Source organism: Vidua macroura, chromosome 3, assembly GCF_024509145.1.
Source record: "Vidua macroura isolate BioBank_ID:100142 chromosome 3, ASM2450914v1, whole genome shotgun sequence".
Taxonomy (NCBI): Eukaryota; Metazoa; Chordata; class Aves; order Passeriformes; family Viduidae; genus Vidua; species Vidua macroura.
Window position 1 is genome coordinate 32,859,454 of NC_071573.1, and position 19,350 is coordinate 32,878,803.

At 55.4% G+C, this 19,350-nt stretch overlaps 1 protein-coding gene across 1 annotated transcript; it reads right to left on the reverse strand.

Moving 5' to 3' along the window:
• Positions 1-2,952: 2,952 nt before the first annotated feature.
• Positions 2,953-15,868, reverse strand: SRF (serum response factor). Its single transcript, XM_053973832.1, has 7 exons — positions 15,370-15,868; positions 13,732-13,998; positions 8,447-8,705; positions 6,196-6,315; positions 5,294-5,485; positions 4,686-4,762; positions 2,953-4,425 (listed from the first exon to the last, which is right to left on the reverse strand). Exons 1-7 carry the CDS (start codon positions 15,808-15,810, stop codon positions 4,330-4,332), a joined length of 1,452 nt encoding a protein of 483 aa, XP_053829807.1. The 5' UTR covers positions 15,811-15,868; the 3' UTR covers positions 2,953-4,329.
• Between the last annotated feature and the right edge of the window lie 3,482 nt (positions 15,869-19,350).

Genomic DNA, 19,350 nt, shown 5'->3' on the forward strand with positions numbered 1-19,350 from the left:
CCATACTTCCCTTCCTTGGGGTGCAGGTTTCTATCAGTCTGATAAGACTTGTTTTAAATCATAAACAGTCATTAAAATCATCCACTAACTGGATGAGACTTTGCTTTCTTATTTGATCATGGAGCATTGTATGTCCCCAACCTAATTTCTACTCTCAGTACTAATGCAATGAATTAGACAATTTCCATGTTTTACAATAGCAATCAGCAATTAATCCAAACAATATCATTGCAATTAATTATAGGCTGGATAAAACAGTGCAGTGCTGCATCAGTTTGTGGAGACCATCCTCTAAACCTGTGGCACCAATGCTGGATTGTAAGGGATTGTGTTTCCAAGCCACACTCTTGATTGCTCCATTAGTACATGTGATCTCTGTTGATGCTATTGATACTTTCTTTCCAGAATCCCACGGATGCTCTTGAAATCTCTGTTTCCAATTAATATGTCATTTTCCTTCCCTGTTCACTACCAAGACATCTTGTATGTGACAAGGGGAGGTTTTCAGTGGTACTCACACAGCCTGCTTATGTCTTTGCTCTGATGGTCTCCACACCATGCTTAGTAAGTCATTTATCCTAAAAATAAAGATATATATATGTATCTGTGATATCTTGCTCCATGGTGTAGAAGTAACACACACAAGCCCCTGTGCACAGGTGATGTGAGATTGCTTGTGCTGAAAGGGTGGTTGTGGTGTTGAACCACGAGCCACACCTGTGTAGGCACAGGGCTAAAAGTGAGGTTGTACTGTAAAAGTGAGGCACCTCACCTCCTAATGGGGAAAGAGCCATTACAGCTGTCTTTTGCTCCTAAGTACTTTCTGCACATTCCTCTTCCCTCCTGAGGTATTTTCTCCCCAGCTGCACACTTTTATCAGAGCTAAGCTTTCCTCACACTATACTGGCATCTGCTCCAGGATCTGATGCTATGGAGTGGCCAGCAGTTGCATTTTTAACTGGCATACTCTGGCCCCAGCAGCCCTGATGATTGCAATAAGCCTCTCTCTTTGCTTTTATTTACACCTTTGGACACTTTACTGAGCCTCCATGTGTCCTTGATCTAGCTTCTAGGCCTCTGCCTAAGTGATGTCTTTCCAGACTGCATTTTGAATAATCCCTTATCATTCTCATAGCAGTTTTCTGCAGGGAATTTAAGCCTCCCTGTTCCTCCCTATTAACACCCATGAATTAGAACAATTATTTTTCAAAATTCCTCGTTCTTCCTCATTGCTAGTTTTTACTTCTCTTGACTGACACCATGCCCTACTCACCAGGAAGACTGTTCCAGAGCTTTCAGGAAAGAGCCCTCACAGCTCTTCTGTCAGGCACTGGCCCTCTCTGGCCCATACATTAGGCTGAGACTCCAGAGGATAAGTCCAAGTGGTCAGGAATAACATGTGCAGGAGGCAGTAGGGATAGAAACTTTTGCAAAGAGCCCCTTTTTGCCACATCATGCTCAGATAGCTCCCCATCCTCCTCAGAACACAAGCAGGTGCAGGAATCTGCCCCTGATCCCCATTTGTTGGCCCTAAGGTGTGCGTCATCCCCTCCCGCAAAGCATGGTCAAGATCCCAAATCTGTGCACAAAATGATAACATTTATTGAAAGAGTAAATTTTTTTTTAATACAAAAGAAAGCTCTGTACATAGTACTGTGATTACTTCCACATCCTTCCAGAAACACAACCCTGGAAACTGGAGGGAAAAAAAAATAATCCCACACACACTTATGCGTACACACACACACACACGCGCACACACACACCCCTCAAACCAGTAAAATGAACTAAAAATGTCACCACACAATAAATGCCATTTCATCCCTGATACACAAGTGTTCTTACAAGTCTGCACTTAAATAAAATACACCATTAGCGTTTAACCAGCAGTTGCCTCTGGGGAGCCAGGGAGGGGATGCAGTTACACACCCTGTAGCAGCAGGGGCTCTCCTGCCATTCTGGCCCAACAGCTCTGCTCCATAGTGCCAGCAGAAGCAAAGCAGAGCAAAGCCAGGCCACAGTGATGTGCTGGGGCAAAGGACAATGCAAACTCTGATCCCACACTTCTCCCTGGATGAACTCCTAGGTACCTACATGGTTTTGGAAGCATCACGGAACAGTTTTCCTACACCGAGCCATGGGACATGGCTCAGCACTCCCACATGCTCTGAGCTGCAGGGTTTGCATCACTCTTAGAGCAAGAATTCTAACTGGAGGCAGCATGCAAGATCACCCTCACCAGATGGGCCACTCCACACAAGCCCTTCCCAGGCTGCTGACAGATCAAGCACTGAAAGGCTCTTCTGGGAATTCTTTGCACAGGGAGCTTGGAGGAGACCTGTCCCCATCTGTGCGCTGCAGAATGGCTGTAGAGGGTGAAGTACAGCCCAGACTGTCACCCAGGAGTTCAGGACATGCTGCCTGCACAGCAAGCAGGGAGAACAGGGATTAGCCACTGCTGGTCATTCACCACAGGGAGGAGTGGGGACACCCATATCCCTTAGGCAGTCACAGACAGCACTGCTCCGTGCCAAGAGCAGTGACAGTGACAGAACAGCTCTAGGTCCTTGGACCAGAAGTGAACAGGGCAGTACTCGGAAAACCCAGCCCACCTCTGGCTCCTGAGCACACTGCAAACTGCCTGCTTCTGAGGAATGGGTTTACCACTTCCAGAGACCAACCACTGCTAGTTTTCACTTGCCTTCTGCCCATTAAGCCCAAAATTATGGGTATGAAGTCCTCGTTACAGGTAGGTAGGAAACAAGCATCCCACTCGGTTCAGCTTGATCCCCGGCACATGCTGGTGGATGGAGAGTGCAGCTTAAACGCTAATGCTGAGGGAACATGTCCAAGGTTACAATACAAACTCAAAAGCAAGGCCCCTTTCCTGCCTCCATGCCCGCCCACCCACCCCTCTCCCATCCCCCTGGTACAAACCCCATTAAAACTGTACAGGAGCCAAACTTTTATTCCTTAAAGAATTACATAAATACTGAGTTTAACACTTAGAAAAATAAAGTAATTTTCTTTTTTTTCTTTTTTTTTTTTTTCTCTCCAAGGCTTGTCTTTAACTTAAAAAAAAAAAAAAAGAGTTACAGTAGCTGCTTCTTCTCCTAAGGATTCAGCAGCTTCTCTCACTTGCTCACTCTCCCTCCAGGGACAGGGCTAGGTAGCAGAGCCATTCACAGCAATTCCCATGCAGGACCAAGCATGCCCCAGCCCTTCTCCCCCAGCCTTACTGAGCCTGTACAGGCATCACAGCTGCTCCCCCACAGCCCAGGATGGCCCGCAGGTCACCCTAGTGCTCAAAGGAAGAGCCTGCCACCTGCCCAGCAGCTCAGTGCCCCATGGGCTCTTCCCTTTGACATTTGAGTTGTTTCTCCACCTTGCATCAGACACAGAAATTTAGAAAGCGCTGGCTGGAGCTGCAGGGGGATGTAGGAAAGACCCAGCCACGTTCCCCTGGGTGTATGGAGTCCAGAAGCAGTGCGAGGGCTGAGAGTGTGGGGCTGAGCCAAGCACAGGGCCCCTGAGGAGCTCTCCAGGGCATCTTTGTGTTCCTGGGCATCTATCTCACCACCTCACCTGTGCAAGGGCAGCCACTGGGGCAGGGCCAGTCAGGCTGAGAGTCTGCCAGGCAGCCCAGCGAGGAGGCACTGAGGGCAGAGGGCTCACTGTAGTGCATACAAGGAGGACAGGGCCACGTGCCACCGGCTGTGCCCTGCCCTCCGGGGAGAGGGTATGCAGGCCCAGAGATGCACATGCAAGCTGGCCCCTCTCTCCTGTCCAGAGCCCAGGGTGAGTTGCTGCGGCCAGGACCTGTCACCCCCACAAAGGCACATTGCTGAGGCCAGCAGCACAGCCACAACCCACTCTGCTCCAAGCTGCACCTGCACGATGATCCGGGTCTAAGCTGAGCCCCATGCAGAGTAAATACTCACGGGCAAGGTGACTCAGAGCACCCAGAAGGAGCCAGAGCCTCCAGCTGGGAATGGCCTGCAGTATTTATTTACAGGGCAGAGCAATCCTCCCCTTAAAAGACAAATTTCTTTGGCTGGCGTGAGACAAGCACAGCTATTGCAGCATCCAAATGCCCCAAGCCCTGCACGGCCCCAGCATGGCTCCACCCCGGGTGGGTCCTGCAGCCCCACGCGCATGCCTGTGTGTGTGGGGGTGGGTGAGTGCGTGTGTGTGTGTGTGCATGTGTGGATGAAGGAAACGTGAAAAGGCAACAATAAATAACTGGTGCAGTCTGTACGAGAAGGAGTTGCTGCCAGCCCCGACACTGGCATGACAAGCCAGAAACAGAAGGCCGGCAGCAGAGGCCTCTCAGTCACTCTTGACGCTGTGTGAGGTGTCCAAGTTGACCACCTGCAGCTCCGTCAGGCTGCTGCCACTGCTGCTCTGCTGCCCGATGACAGCCATCTAGAGAGAGAAGGGAGGAGGAACCACTGGGGGACAGCACGCCCTGAGACCATGTGTGCCACCAGCCAGGGGGCACTGTCCTTCCCGGGCACCGGTCCAAGGAGGACAACACTCCCTCACCCGAGGGTGGGTAGTGCAGAGCACATTCCCAGAGCTGAGGACTGATCCTACCCAGCCAGGTCTGCCAGACACACAAAGGATGTGCAGGCAAAAGAGCAAGAATAAGCCCTGAACATTTGCAAGTACTACTCTGTGCCTACCTGGTGAAGCTGGACAGCTGAGACAGGAATCTGAACCGTGCCTGATGGGGCCGTCAGGAACACTTGGGGGACACCACCTGCCACAGAGAGAAGCACAAATGACACTGTCCCTTAAGAAGTGCTCCCCCATGGATCCTTTCTTTGAGCTCTGTGGAGCTACTCAAGGACAAAGCTGCCTATTTGCACACATGGAGACACTCCAGAAGAAAGCCACATGCAAGAGTTTTCCAAATGCTGGGAGAAGCAGGCACAAGGCCTCAATCCAAGTCTTGCCCACGTGGCTTCATGCTACTTTGCCCCCTCAGGCAAGCACATATCCTCTCCAGAGCCTCCTGGCTCCCTGTGCTGCCTGCCCCACATGCTGCCCATCCCAGAAACCCTCGCCCTCCTTTTTACCCATCAACAGCTCATGCAATCCTTTGCATAACAGAATGGCAAGACCTAAAAACACACATCGAGCATCGCCCTTGCCAGGCCTTTGTGCGGCCACCAGGACTGCTGGGAAGAAAAACCTTTGTGATTAACATGCAGCATAAATACACGCGGGATGGGAAAAACCAGGATGTCAGTGCACTCTCAGGGAGCACTGACCTGGACAGCTGCCTTACCCTGATCCTGGACCTGGCCGTGGGACACCTGCATCGCTGAGGGCGCCTGTGGGAAAGCGTTGAGCACCGCGAGCCCGCCGTCAGCCAGGCCGGAGGTGGGCGCGTACATCACCGCGTGCGGGCTGGGGTACATCATGTGGCCGCCCACGGTGGTTGGCACAGACGACGTCATGATGGTCGCTGGGAGGGTCACTGCCACCGGGACAGACCACACGTGAGCAAACAAAAGGAGCCTGCCACACTCACCTGCCTGCTCAGCACCCCCCACCCCAGGCATGCTGTGCTGAAGCACGGTGCACGGAGATACCCATCTCTTCCAAGCTCTCGGGCAATCAAGCCGGAGAGCTCAAACCTCTCCTTTCACGAGTACGAAGGGGCAGGAAAACATGGTAGCCAAACATCCCAGGACTAAATTCAACCTGTTATCTCAATTCCCCAATTAACAGAGCTGTTGAATTAGATTCAGCCTGCATCCAGGCACCTGAACTCAGATTTTGCCGACAAAGAGGTGTCTTCTGCATACACAGTAAAAGTCCCAAGCAGATGTGAGCCGATGCCTTGTGCTAGAGGCAATGCTGGCTCACTAAGAAACCCCCTGAGAACTCAGCAACCTGTTCCCAGCTCCATGCTGCAAGTGCAGATACAGATGATGTATCTGAAGAGAGCAGATGATGTATCTGGAGAGGCTCTGAAATGCCCTGTAAGGTGCCCTACGCTCAGCGTAGGATACAGTGTACCACAGGACCTGACAACAGGGATGATTAGGCCTCAGAAACTGTCAGAAAGCCTTGGATAGAGCTGGCCTGAAGAAGGAAACTGGCCGGGGAGCAGGCATGAGGCCTGTTGGTGTGGGTTGTTTTCAGCAGTGGTTAGGAAGGCAGACAGAAGGTGGTTACCAATACCTGTTCCGCTGGAAGAGGTCTGGGTAAGGTCAGTGCTGCTGTCACTAGAGGGAGACGTTTGCTGCGGTGCCTGGTGCACCTGGATTGCCTGGACTGGAACCTGCTGAGCCATGGTACCACCTGGGGAGAGAGAGGAGCCTGTCAGCCTGCGGCTCCACAGGGATACAGGCACTCTGGGCCACGTGTAAGCCCCACAGTCCTGTGGCTGCACACAACTCCACAGCACCGCTCTGTGCTGCACTGGGGGAGGCTATACAGAAGCAGTGTGTGGCAGAAAGCAGAGACCAAAACCTGCTCTTTCCTGGCACATGGGCCAAGAAGGGGTTAACTGGCCTACAAAGCTCCAAGAGTGAAAAAAAGGCCACAACAGCTTTTGCCCAACTCCCAGCCGTGGTTTAAGAACATCCGGGATCCTCCTTGCCATTCCTGGTTCCACCAAGACACAGAACAGATGTTGGGAGGAGACGGCTCAGCCTTTCCTCCCCAGAGGGGAGCCAGTTCTGCAAGGATCACCTTGCTGCACTGAGTGGAACACAAGAGCCCAAATGCCCACACCAGCTGGGCTTTGCTGCCTTCACACTCTGGAGCCCAGCTCCCTCCTCCACAGGGCACTCAGGGTGCAGCTCTCGCCCCTCTTGTGACCTTAAGGACATCACAGTGCCCTACAGAGGGATTAGAGAACAGCCGGTCTCAAGGTGTGCATCCCAAAGGTGCCGGCCACACAGCCTCTGTCCCAGACCACTCTCTGCAAAGCACTTCAGATCCAGAAACACAGCTTGGCACAGAAAGGTCTCCTAAGGCTGAGGTCTTGCCTGCAGAGGGAAGAGCAAGGGATGCCAGAGAGCAATAATCACTGGCCAGCTTTCTCAGACTGGGTATTTCCCCACACATCACACCCCAGAGACACACATCACTTATTCTCCTCCTCCAGATCACAAGGGAAATTCAGCTCCCTTGAATGGGAGCCTGCTGTCAGCCCAGGCCCCCAGGAGCCTTAAGCATTCCAAGAAAGCACAGGAGTTGCCAGAGTCATGGACTTAGGCACAAACAAGCAGGACACCAGAAATACTGTGTCTCTCAGCGCTGGTCCTCAGATGATGGATGCCACCTCAAAGGAGAGCCCTGCCCTACTCTGAAACTCCATCCAGGAACATGTCCAGCCCAAGAACAAACAACTGGAGAGCCTTAACTCAGAACAAGAAGAAATTCCTACAAAGGACAGTGCACACAAGGTAGCAGAGCAGCACCATTACTCTGCTCTGGGTCTCCCCTAACCCATCCTCTGCACTGTGGTTCAGTGGCTGACTGCAGATACAAACACAGAAGCAAGGGCAGCTGCTCATGGCTAAATGCCAGCAGTCAATAAACAACCACTGGGCACCTCAGGCCCTGTGCTATCCCTCCATCAGTTCTAGCAGCACAGTTCATCTTCAGCACAGCTGCACTAGGGACCTGCCTCTACTGCCTTTGTTAGCCACAGGCCAAGCCCTGGGGCATGAGACTGAAAATCTGCTGCTTCCCTTGGTCTGCATCCTCCAGGATGCTGCTCCTGCTTATGTCAAGCATTTTCTGCCCTGTCTTCCCATCTCTCCCCAGCAGCCACAGCCAGGGTTCCCTGTGCTCTGCCTCCTCTGTGCTCCCACAGTGAGGGGTCAGCTCTGTGGCCAGGCCTAGGACCCCACAGACATCTCCATCCCCCCATCTCTAGCAAGAGGAGGAGAAGCGAGTGCTGACCTGTCAGCGACACAATATGCCCTCCAGCTCTGGCAGGGAAGTGGAAGACTGTCTGTTGTGCCTGCTGCAGCTGTCCAGCTGTACCTGTGACCAGCTGGCCCTGCTGGCTGGAAAGAGCCAGGGAGTGCGGCTGTAACTGAGTGAGAGGAATGGTAGGGGTCCCTGCAGAAAGGGAAGCACCTGCCAAAAGGAGGGAGAAAGAAAGGCTTTGTCACCACCAGCTCTTTTCACTCCCTCCAGGCTTCTCGGTGCTGCCCTGGGGTCCCAGCTCAGTTCCCTGCCACCTCCCAAAAGCAGGGCCAGCTGGTAGGACTCTAAAGAAACAGTCACTACAAGACCTTTCTCCAGCCACTGGCCTGGCTGGGTTTGAGCATGGAATCACAGCTGGGCTCACCTTACAGAAGCAACCACTGTGCTTCCCTTCTGCCACTAGGTCTCCTCTCCCCTGGGGAGAACAGCAACACACTCCAGGTGCAGGCATGGATGGACGCAGTCCTCAGTCCCTAAAGGCACTGACCTGACATGAGGGTGAAGCCAGTGGGTATCGGCATGAGGCCCCCAGACGTCACTGCACTGGCTCCAGTAGTCTTCAGCACTGTCCCGTTGGCACTGGTGACGGCATTGGGGCTGATGCTGGCAGACACTGGCGCCAGGTAATTAGTGATGGGGAATGACGGGCCACTGCTGACCTGCATGGAGGTCGAGGTGGTCGGGGCTGTCTGGATGGACGTTGTTCCCGGCAGGTTGGTGACAGTGAATGCGGGTTTCAGGGCATCCTGCAAAAGGAGAGATTGTGATAGCTCGGACCAGCCCATGAGACATCTGCCCATGAGACCAAACCAGGCTCTGTAGGTTGCATCATCCCCTTGCCAAACCATACCCCTCACAGCCTGCTGCCAGCACATGGAGCAGAGCCAGGGGAGCAGGGAAGAGCTGCTTGCACAAACATGAGGAGAGCTGAAGAGAGCTCCACATAAACTTTGGATGCTGGCCCAGGGCCACAGAGGTCCCCTGAGAGCCTTCCCTACAACACACTAGGGGACAAAGCAACCGTTCCACTCCCCACGAGTCCCCAAAATGTCTATGAAGAGAATAGCCTCTTTTTGGCACACACCAGGCAAAAGCAGCCCTTGCAGGGACAAATATAAAGGCATAAAGTCTCCTGTCAGAAACACACACCACTTCCCTTAAGGCAGGAACACACGACCAAGAACAAGCTGAAAACTGGCTCTTAAAAGCAGCTGTACACTGGAAGTGACAGGGGAGAGGTGACTAAAGGCAAACCTGGACCTGGACTAAAGGACCAAACCCAGCCCTGACAGCAGCTTTGGCAGACCCTGAGGAATGCCTCCACACACCTCCTGAAGCAGAGGCCAGGAGAATCTGACTGTCGGAAGCACCTACCTGCCAATCCACTGGCAGGAGATGGGCATGAGGCAAATGCTTCCAAAGGACCCCACGTGTTCACTACAGCCAGCACAGCCCTGCAAGCAGCGTCAGAGCTCCGCGCCTGTCCGAGGACAGCATCGCCGGAGGAGCTGAGCACCAGGAAAAGGGCTCTGTGCTGGGCCAACACTGGCCTGAGAGGCTGGCATCCCAGGTGTGGAAACAAGGGAGGAACGTGCGTGCCAAGCTGCAGTAACACTTTCATTTCCACAGCCACAAAGCATGTGGCTGGATGTGCCTTGGATCTCCAGGAACCAACCAGGCCCAGCATGACTCCTGCTGCCTCTGGTAGTCACACATCACCTAACTTCCCTCCATCCCCCAAACCCCCTTTGGAATACCCAGGGTGCCCATGACTCCTCTCCTACCCATCTGGCCAAGAGCACACTGGGAATGCACTGCTTCACCCAGGCCCATGTCACAGACCACAGGCGACCTGCTGTCCCCATGCCCTGACATAGCTGCCAGCAGGCCTGGGAAGAGTTAAGGCTGCCACACTCCCACCCCTCCCACTGCAGCTGGTGGGCCCAGCTCTCCCACGTGCTAAGCCTTGTTCCCAGCTTGTCAAGCTGCCAGGAGCAAGGAATTCACAGCTCAACGAACAGCTAAAAAAGGGAAGGCAGCCCATTTTGGACAGGGGGATCCAATCCCAGGCACTCACTCGTGCCCCAGGGCCCAGGGAGGGAGGAGAGCAACACCCCTCTGCCTTGGCACCGCAGTCCCTGAAGTCCAAATTAGCAGAGGCACGTGATAACAGAGCAAAGCCCAGCAGAGGCACTTTCCATTAGCTCAGCCACAAACTCCTGCCATCCCACATGGGACATGGGAGGCTGTGGGTGCCCTCCTCACGTGGGTGACAGGGCAGAGCTCTCCCCAACCCACTAGGGAGCCAGAGCAGAGTTGGGCAGGACAGGCGCTGCTCCCAGTTGGAAAAGCCAGAGTTCCTCATGCCCAGCTATAGCTCTAGAGTAGTATACCCATGAGATATAACCCCCAACCAGCCAGGGCACTTAGCACCCAGTCACACTCCATACTCCCAGGCCTGGAGAATGCATCCCAGACAGTTCACAGCACTCTACTCAGGGAGATTCTCATGGCTCCCTAGAAGCACAAGGGCAAATCTCAGCACAAAACAAAGGTGCTTGGGAAAGACGCTGTGGCAACAGACTTGAATCATGCACAGCCCACCTCTGCCCTCCCTATTCTGACCCTGTTGAGACTCAGATTCCTCCCATTTTATTGTGCTTCTCTTGGGCTGCAGCAACAGCTTCCAGTACAGAAAGAGAGCTGGGAGAGACTTTGGGATTGGACACCCATTGCCATCTCCTCATGAGTATTTGGGATGCCCCAGTGATCCCCTGGGCACCTTGGCTCTTCCCAGCACCCTACAAAGCCCAGGCCATATGCATGAGGCAAGTCACAGGTCACTTCAGCAGACATCAACCAAGGGGCCATGGACAGCAGCCCTGAAAGCTCTTCCCTTCCTGATCCAGCTGCACATCCATTCGAGCTCAGTGCAAACCTCAGTGTCTGCAGAAGCAGCACACAGCAGAGGTGCAGCACAGCAGCAGGTGTCTGCCCAGACCTTCACCACTGTTTTGCAGCATGAGTGGGTCACAGCACACAGACCAGGCCAGCTGATGCCCATCCTGGACCACAGCAGGGTCTTGGGGACAGAAACGATCCCACTCCACAGCTTTTAGGGACTGCCTGAGGGAATGCTGTTCAGCATGGCCCAGACCCCCTAGCCAGAATTATTACACAGGTGTAGCAGGACAACAGGCATCAGAGATATATGGGGAATCCCAGTCTGGTTTCCAACACCTAGTCTGTGTTCCAGATGTGGCAAAAAGTCCCACATTTTCCCATTCCAGAGAGATGACCAGATCAGGGCTACTCCCATGCTCTCACCCCAACCTAGAGCCTCTGAGCTCCTTCCAAAATATCTTTTCCCACACAAGCATACCCAGGAGACTGCATGCAGGCAGATGATGGAAGAGGTATCATCATGAGGATACAGCTACTGTCTCAAAAGTACAGCAAGCCCCAATCCCAGCACCACAGCAGGGGGTTTGGGTCTGGCACAGCAGGAGGATTTCAGAGCTGCTGCCGGTGTAGCACAGAGGAATAACCAGCAGGTTGCTGACTGCAGGTGACAGCCCAGCTGAGTTGTTCTCCCCACTTTGCTGCAGCACTGAACACAAGCAGGTTTTGTCCATACAGAGATCTGGGAAGCAGAGATCACACAAGAAGGCCAAGGAGTCTTTTGGAGCATCCCATGTGGCAGGACCTGACAGTCCAGGCATCAAATCTCCTGCCACCTCCTCCAGTGAGGCACCTGTAACCCAGCCTTGTGCACCACCCACCCTTCAGCAAGCACCAGCCACCCAGCATGGCCCATCCACAGGCTCCTTTCATCCTTAGAAGACTTCTTGGTCTATCTGAATTGAGCTGGTCTCTGCCCGACCACCACCAGGCTTCCAGGCCTGCAGAAGGCACAACAGGACAGCCCTTGTCCCCAGCCCCAGGGCTTGCCATGACAGGAACTCTCAGCCAGCCAGGGGTGGATTTAGTAAGAATGTCAAACAGAAGACAGGGCCATAGGGCTCCTCCAGCCTCTCATCAAATGCTGGCTGTGGCCACAAAGCATTAGCACTGGGATGGAGCCTTCAGGGTTGCATCAGACAGTGAGAATAGAGAAGTTGTGTTAAGAAGGTCTCTGCAGAGTAACTGCACCCCAAGGGCACAGTTCCCTTGGGGCCAACTAGCAGTACTTCCAGGAAGAGTGCAAAGGGATATGATGTGGTCAAGTCTCATGCCAAGTTCAGGTAATTTGTCTCATTACGAAATGCCCACAGGACTTGCCTTTCATCCAGGAGAAGCCCAGGAGGCACAAGTCCTTACAGACACAGGCTGCACAAGGGAGAGATTGCTGGTATTAGAAGGCTTCTTTGCCTGCTGGATAGGGCTGGCACAGCTTACACTAGCAACCAGGGAAGACATGACAGACTGGAACAGCCAGGACTGCTGCTGGGATCCCATCAGCAGGAGCCATTCTCAAGGACTGTTAAAGGCTACAGCACAGAGACTCCAGCCACACTTTGGCCCACCACAGCTCCTCTGCCTGCAGGGATCTCTGGGGCTGCTGATGTTTCTCAGGGCTCAGCAGCAATAAGCCTTTGCTTGGTGCAGCACTGGATACATGTGGAGAAGTAGACATTGCAGAATAGGGGGTACCCAGCAGCACCGTGACCAGAGCTGTTGTGCTGTCATAAAAGCAGGCAGCTGAATACCCCAGCAGCCCCAGACATGTTGGGCATATCTCAGGGCTGCACTCGCTACCCTTGCAATTACAGCAGAGGTCTCCAGGTTCTGTCTGCTTAATATCTAGAGGCTACTGCACAGCAACAATGATGTGGCTTGAGCATGGACAGCTGGAGAGCTCCTATGACAAGGCCAATGAAAGAACACTTTTGCAGCAAGCCTGGTACCTATGACACCAGCACAGGTACAGCAGGGCTGTTCTAATTCCCAGCACCCAGAAGAACTGCACACAGGCCTGGGAAGCTGTGGCAGAGCCCCACATTCAGTAGGGCATCCCAGTCTTGCACCACAAACTTTCCTGCCTCCCATCTCCAAGCACCTATGGATCTGAGCACCTGCCTGCAAAGGAAGTGGCAGGGATGTGGGACACAGCTCTGAGGAACAGTGCCAGGGAGTGCAGGGACAAGACGGGCCCCTTACAGCAGAAAAGCTGACTCTGCCCAACTGTGCACCCACAGCCAGGCCACCCTGGGCAAAAGGCCACAAGTAACACGGGCAGGCAGGGGCCAGTGTCTGCAGGGACAACAGGGAGGGAGCAGAAATGGTCTGTCCAGCCAAATGTTTCCATTCCCCATGTCCTCCCTGCCCCCTTCCAAAACAGCACCAAAGCAAGAGACAGCTGCAGCTTATAAGGAATGTGAGGGGCCCTGCCAGGGACTCTGGCGAGGGAAACCAGGCCTTATAAGGCCATGGAGGCAGAATCAAATTTTTATCAATGAGTGTGAGAGCATGGAGACGCCTGGGGAGAGATAACAGTGTTGAAAGCTGGCCAGGGGGGTGGGCTGGGCCAGTGGGGAGCCACGCTGCAAGGGCCAGGACCAGGATACCTGCCACCCACTTCCCTCTCTCTTTCAATCACTGCAACTATCAGCCAAGGAGCCAACCAGTGCCGAGATGACATGACACAAGCTTGCTGCAGTTGCAGCAAAAGGGGACTCATCCTCAGCTCCCAGCGCTGCTATTTAAAGAGGGCTGGGGATGATCAGGGCTCCCAGCACAGCCCACGCCTCCCTGGGTGCCCAGGAACATTACCTTGGTCTCCCCGCTGCTGTCCGACTCGGACACCTGGTAGGTGAGGTCCGTCTCCTCAAAACCAGTGGCACTCATGCGCTGGTCAGTGGTAGGGTCCGAGCGTGGGGGCGAGTCCGGGGAATTGAGGCATGTTTGGATCAACGCCTTCCCCGTCTCGCTGGTGATCATGGGTTGCAGCTTCCGTGTGGCAAACGTGTACACATGGCCCGTCTCACTGGCCACCAACAGCAGGACTTGGGTGCCAGTTAGCGTGGAGAGCTCATAGGCCTGCCAGCAAGACAAAGGAAGAAAAGGGAGTCACAGGTGACAGGGACAACACACATTGCAGAACAAGAGTCCCTGCATGTCCCCACGTTCCCACAATGGCTTTTTTTCTCTTCACACCAGCTTCAGCTCCCTGCCACCCCAGAGGAGCTGTGGCCTCTAAAACCAACTGGCTCACTACAGGTTGAACTGCCCCATGCTGTGTTTCCATCCCCTTTAGCACAGCCCTAGGGGATGTGCCTGCCAAGAGGCCATGGATAGAGTGCTCCCCTCAGTACAGTAGTCTAATAACAGAGACACAGGATTGTCTCCATTCTGGAAATCCCACTGGCTTCTCCAGGCATGTCTGGATACCTCCCTCACCTCACCTCTCAGTGATGTTACTCGGCACACATCTCTGCTACCTCAGTCCCCTCACCAACACTCCATCCAGGCTCCGACCCAGATTCCCCTCTCAGGCTCCAGAACTCTGAGCACAGCTGCACCCAAGCACCCCTGCAGTGAGGCCACCATGCCCCAGGTGAAGAATACCTGTGGACTAAGAAGTGCACTCTTCATATGCCATCACTGCACACTCAATGGTCTCACACAAGCTTCTACAGACAGGACGGCCTCATTCCACATCCCGTACGTCCAGGATGTGCCCAGCAGTACCTCACACCCATTTCCACCTTCCCAGGGTGCATGATGCCCAGCTGAGCTACGATGCAGCACTACCCAGTTGTTCAGAAGATGCTATGAGCATCAATAGGGATGCAGATCCGCCAGCAGCATCCAAAATCCCCGAAGTTTCTAGTCTGTCTTTGCACAGATTAGAACCACGGAACCAGAAACCACGCATAGCACTCTGGACCGGCCAAGACGTGGCGTTGGTGCCTTCCGTGGCCGAAGCAGGCGGTCCTGGGACAGGACAGGGGGGCAGGGCAGGACAGTCCAGCTGTGCCACCAAACACTCGGTGTTTTGGTGGTGGTTTACAGCGAGGGGCCCCGAGGGCACCGATCAGCTCTGGCCCGAGGCTGGACGCTGCTCCGGGATGCCCCCCCCCCCGCCCCCGGACACATCACATGCCTGGGGACCGCCAAGCAAACCGGCATCCCCCGGCCCCGGGGGCTCCCGCTCCCGGCCGCCCAGCTCCCTGCCCGCAGCTCCGCCGGGGGCTCCCGCGCTGCCCCCCGGAAGGGGCTGGTGCCGAGCCGCCTCCCCGGTCCCGCCCGCGGGACGGGGAAGCCGCCGCCGTTTCCGGGCACAGCCCGCTGGCCTGCTCGGCGCTCGGACCGGGCCGGGACTCCACGGACAGGTGGGTGCCGGCCGACATCCCCGCCCGGGCCGGGCCGGACCGCCCCCCCGCACCGGCCGGAGTCGCGGGGCCGCACCTTCTTCATGATGCCGGTCTTCCTCTTGCTGAAGGTGGTGTAGCGCCGCAGCTTGTTGTCGATGAACTCCATCTTGATCTTCACCCGGCCCCGCGTCTTCTTCCCAGGCTTGGCGCCGCTCACGGCCCCGCCGCCCCCGCCGCCGCTATAGGCGGCCGCCGCCGCTGCTCCTGCCGCGGGCCCCGCCGCCGCTGCCGCCGCCGCCTCGGCCAGGCCACGCTTCACGCCGCGCCGCTCGCCGCCCAGCTCCTCCTCCTCGGCCGACTCCGAGTCGCCCTCGCTGCCGCTGTACAGCGCCTCCCGCTTTAGGCAGCCCCCGGGCGCCCCCGCCGCCGCCCCGCCGCCGTTCGCCCCACGCGGCACCGGCGACCGGCCCAGCCCCGAGCCGCGGGCCAGCGCGGCGGCAGCGCCGTTCCCGGCCCCGGCCTGGCTCGGCAACATCGCGGCGGCGAGCGCGGGTCGGGTCGGGCCGGGTCAGGCCGGCCCCGCCATGTCCCCGCCGCGCTCCGCGCTCACGGCCCCGCTCCGCCGCCGCCCCCGCCGCGCCGCACCGCCCCCATATAAAGCGATACAATGTTGCCTTTTATGGCGAAGGCGCTCCTTATATGGGGCGAGACGGCGCCCCGTCGGGAGGCGCCACCCCATTGGCTGGCGGCCGCCGAGCACCGGCGCCCATTGGCTCCCGGTTGGCGTTTGATTTGCATACGGTCGGACCGCGCTCGCGTCACTCCCGGGTTGGAACACGCAGGGCGGCTCTTAAAGGGACAGCGCGTCCGGCCCGGCGAGCGGGGCGCTCGGCCCGGGGCTGCGGCGGGTCGGGGCCGGGACGCACCACGGGCTGCGAACGAGCTGGGACACCCCCGCTGCCAGCCCTGCCTCGGGCCCCCTTTCCACCGCCAGCTCCGGGCACTCGGGTCCTCGTAGGGGACACACCACGTGGCTCAAAGATTGCGTGCCTCGCCATCCTCAGGATCCGGCCAGGAGCGGCTCCGCGCCACCGCACCTGACTCCCAGCGATGCCACCAGCTGTTGCTCCAGGCAACTCCGCACCCCGGCTGTTGTCACAGCCTGCAAGGGACAACGTGCAGTCCATTTGTCTCCGGTGGCTGCAGAGGCACCGAGAGGGTGTGGGGGACACGTGGGTGGTCAGGGGCATGCAGGGCACGGGACTGAAGCAGATATGTCCGAAACACACATTGCTGAGGCACGGGCTGATCACTGCCTAGCAGAAAAAAGATGTCCCATTTAACAGGATGGGCCACAGATACCTTCAAACCCGCAGGGGGTGAAGGCTGGGGTTCTGTACCACGGCCATCCACGGGTGGGACAGAGCACCTGTACAGGTGGGAAGGGGCTGGTCTCACCCTGGGTCATGCCCACCCTGGCTCTGCACATCAGATGGCTCGGAGCATTTTGGCACAAGTCACATCCTCTGTGCAGGTGTGACCCAGGACCTACCGAGCAGAGGGACAGCCCACACAGAACAACCGTGTGCAAGGCAGACTGTGCATGGTTCAGCAAAGGTGTGAGAGGGACAGCACAGCCCCAGAGCTCCAAGCTGTGAGGGCAGACAGAGAATTCTTAGTTGAGAAAAAGGAGTCTCCCACACCCTGTCCTACAAACAGGAAATGCAACCCAGGGCAAGACCCCACCTCCGGCAGCAGCAGGCCTGCCACAGACTGACCCATTTTGCCTCCTGAGCACCCCATGGAGGGTTCTGCAGCTCACACAAGCCCTTGCCATATCTGCCTCATCACTCAGAGGACACACACGCTCGGCACCAGCCCTCACAGCTGTCCCCCACAGCCCAGGGCCAACCTCCTAGAGAGCAAGGGAGTAACTGCAAACCCGAACACCCCCCTCACTGCCACCACCGCCTCCCCCTCCTCCCGCCAGCCATGCTCCTCCAGTGAGCACACATGCCATTTATAGCTCCCAGCAGGGCTGCTGGAGCTCACATGCCTCCCATCACATGCCCTGGCCACCCTCCCTTCAAGCTGAGCACAAGCTACACCTGGCACAGGTGAGACCGAGGCCTCGCCATGTCCTGCCAGGCTGAGAAAGGGTCAGAAGGACCCTCAGCCTGGCTGGGGTCACCAGTTAAGCTGGGAACAATGAGCACAAGGACCTGATAGCCACAGCCAGGGTGGTCTGCCTGCTTAGCACGAGTGTGCAGTCGCTGCAGGTAGCAGGATTTGGTTTTCTCTTGCTCATGGAACAGCTACACACACCTTTCCTCCTTCTCTTCCCTGGGCCTTCCAATTGCAAGGCCTTTTGCTCCCCAAGCTGCAAGAGTGTCTACACAGGCAAAAGGTGAGACCTGGCTCGTTCTAGGCTGGCTCATCCCTTCTGCTCCAGTCCTTTCCTTCCCAAGCCTCATCCTGTGGATGCTTTCCAAGATGCCTGTCCTTGTGCTCTGAACAGGCCCAGAGCCTCAGCCTACCCTGGCTTCCCAGGATGCCAGTCTCTCACCAAGGTTGTCACACCCACCCTGGAGAGCCAAGCTCTGTCCCCAAGCCACCATCACCCACAGGACACAAGTTTACCAGCAGGTCCTCCCTTAACCAAACCAGCAGCCACTGACAACTGGAAGCAGCTTAAGGCAAGTTTTCAGCCTTCAGGGATTTTCTCATTTACAACCCCCGCATCATAAAATTCCCATTTCTAGCCCTGTTCTTACACAGCTTTAGGATACAGCACTTGATACTATACCTTAAAAGTCTCTTACCTGATTTCCCCCAGAGTTCCATCCAGACAAGCTGCCTGACAGCTCCACGGAGCATGGACCCTGCTGCCAGCATGACCCCAGCCCTCTACCTCCCCTATTCAATCCTCCTCTAGGCCATTGCAACAAATGCTTCTTCACACTTTTTCAGCTCTTCATCCATATTGCAGCTGGGTGCTGAGGTTGTGATGGTTTCCATCCTGTTCCTCATCTTCCTGCTATTGATACTCCAGCTGCTTTTTCTGACTGCTGCTGAATACAGTTAGCTGCTCTTTTTTTTAACAGCTGGATCTCTTCTATGAGCAGTAACAACTAGAACAGAGATACTGTTGCACATTTGCACATGCAAAACTAGGTTATGTTTGTTTTGGGTTTTTGTTGTTTTTTTTTTTTTTTTTTGTTCAACAGAGAGGTGCAGGAATGGGGCTGCTCCCTGAGGGGTGACCCCATGTCCTCATGAACAGATATAAACCCACAGTACCTGAGCAGAGCAGCAATGGGTATTGGCATCAGGAGCCATCCACAGAGCAAGCCATAGACTAAATCCAGCATCCACTTGGTTGTGAGACAGAGCCAAAATCCTGACTGGATAATAAGGCTACCACACATGCCTAGAAGACAGGGCTAGAGGCAAGGCCAAAACAGGAGCACCTACAAGCTTGCTTAAACAAACCTGAAAACACAGGCTTGAGCTTAAATGCAGCTCAGGAGTGTGGGGAAGTCCCAGGTGAGACTGCTCAGGACAATTAAGACAATTAGTTTCCACACAAGTGCCTGACACAGCTGCAGAAGAGCCACAGGGCAGCAGAGGAAATCAGAGCAAACCAAAAAGCCCTTCCTCAAGCTGCACAGCACTCATAGACCAGGGATGCTCAAAGGATGTAGCGGTGCAGGGGGAATTTGGATTACTTCAGGGCAAGAGGAAACATCAGGGACTGCCAGAAATGTCTGGTTTGGATGTCTTCACGCTTTAGGGAGTTCTTCATTGGGACTAACACACATCTGCTTGCTGTTCTCTTACACCATTCAGTAAATGTTCCATTTTGGTCACAGCTGGTGGCTCTCTAGGTGGACCTGTGCTCTGATGGAGCCATGTGGTTCTTTCTGGCCCTGGATACCACACATGGTCTTCTGTAAGGTGTTCCTTCAGTTTGGGCTGAGGCAATTGGATCCCACCTCTTGTCAATCGCCCACATGCTTTCATTCGCCTTCAGGGGCTCTGATTCCCTGCTCTGCTCCACCGCCTTTAGCTGGGA

Excerpts from the sequence above, each read along its gene's own strand:
- SRF (XM_053973832.1), bottom strand. The coding sequence starts at position 15,810 with ATGTTGCCGAGCCAGGCCGGGGCCGGGAACGGCGCTGCCGCCGCGCTG. Across the intron at positions 5,486-6,195 it reads GACCTCTTCCAGCGGAACAG|TGACCCTCCCAGCGACCATC; the intron begins GTATTGGTAACC and ends TCCCGGTGGCAG. Across the intron at positions 4,426-4,685 it reads CAGCTGTCCAGCTTCACCAG|ATGGCTGTCATCGGGCAGCA; the intron begins GTAGGCACAGAG and ends TTCTCTCTCTAG.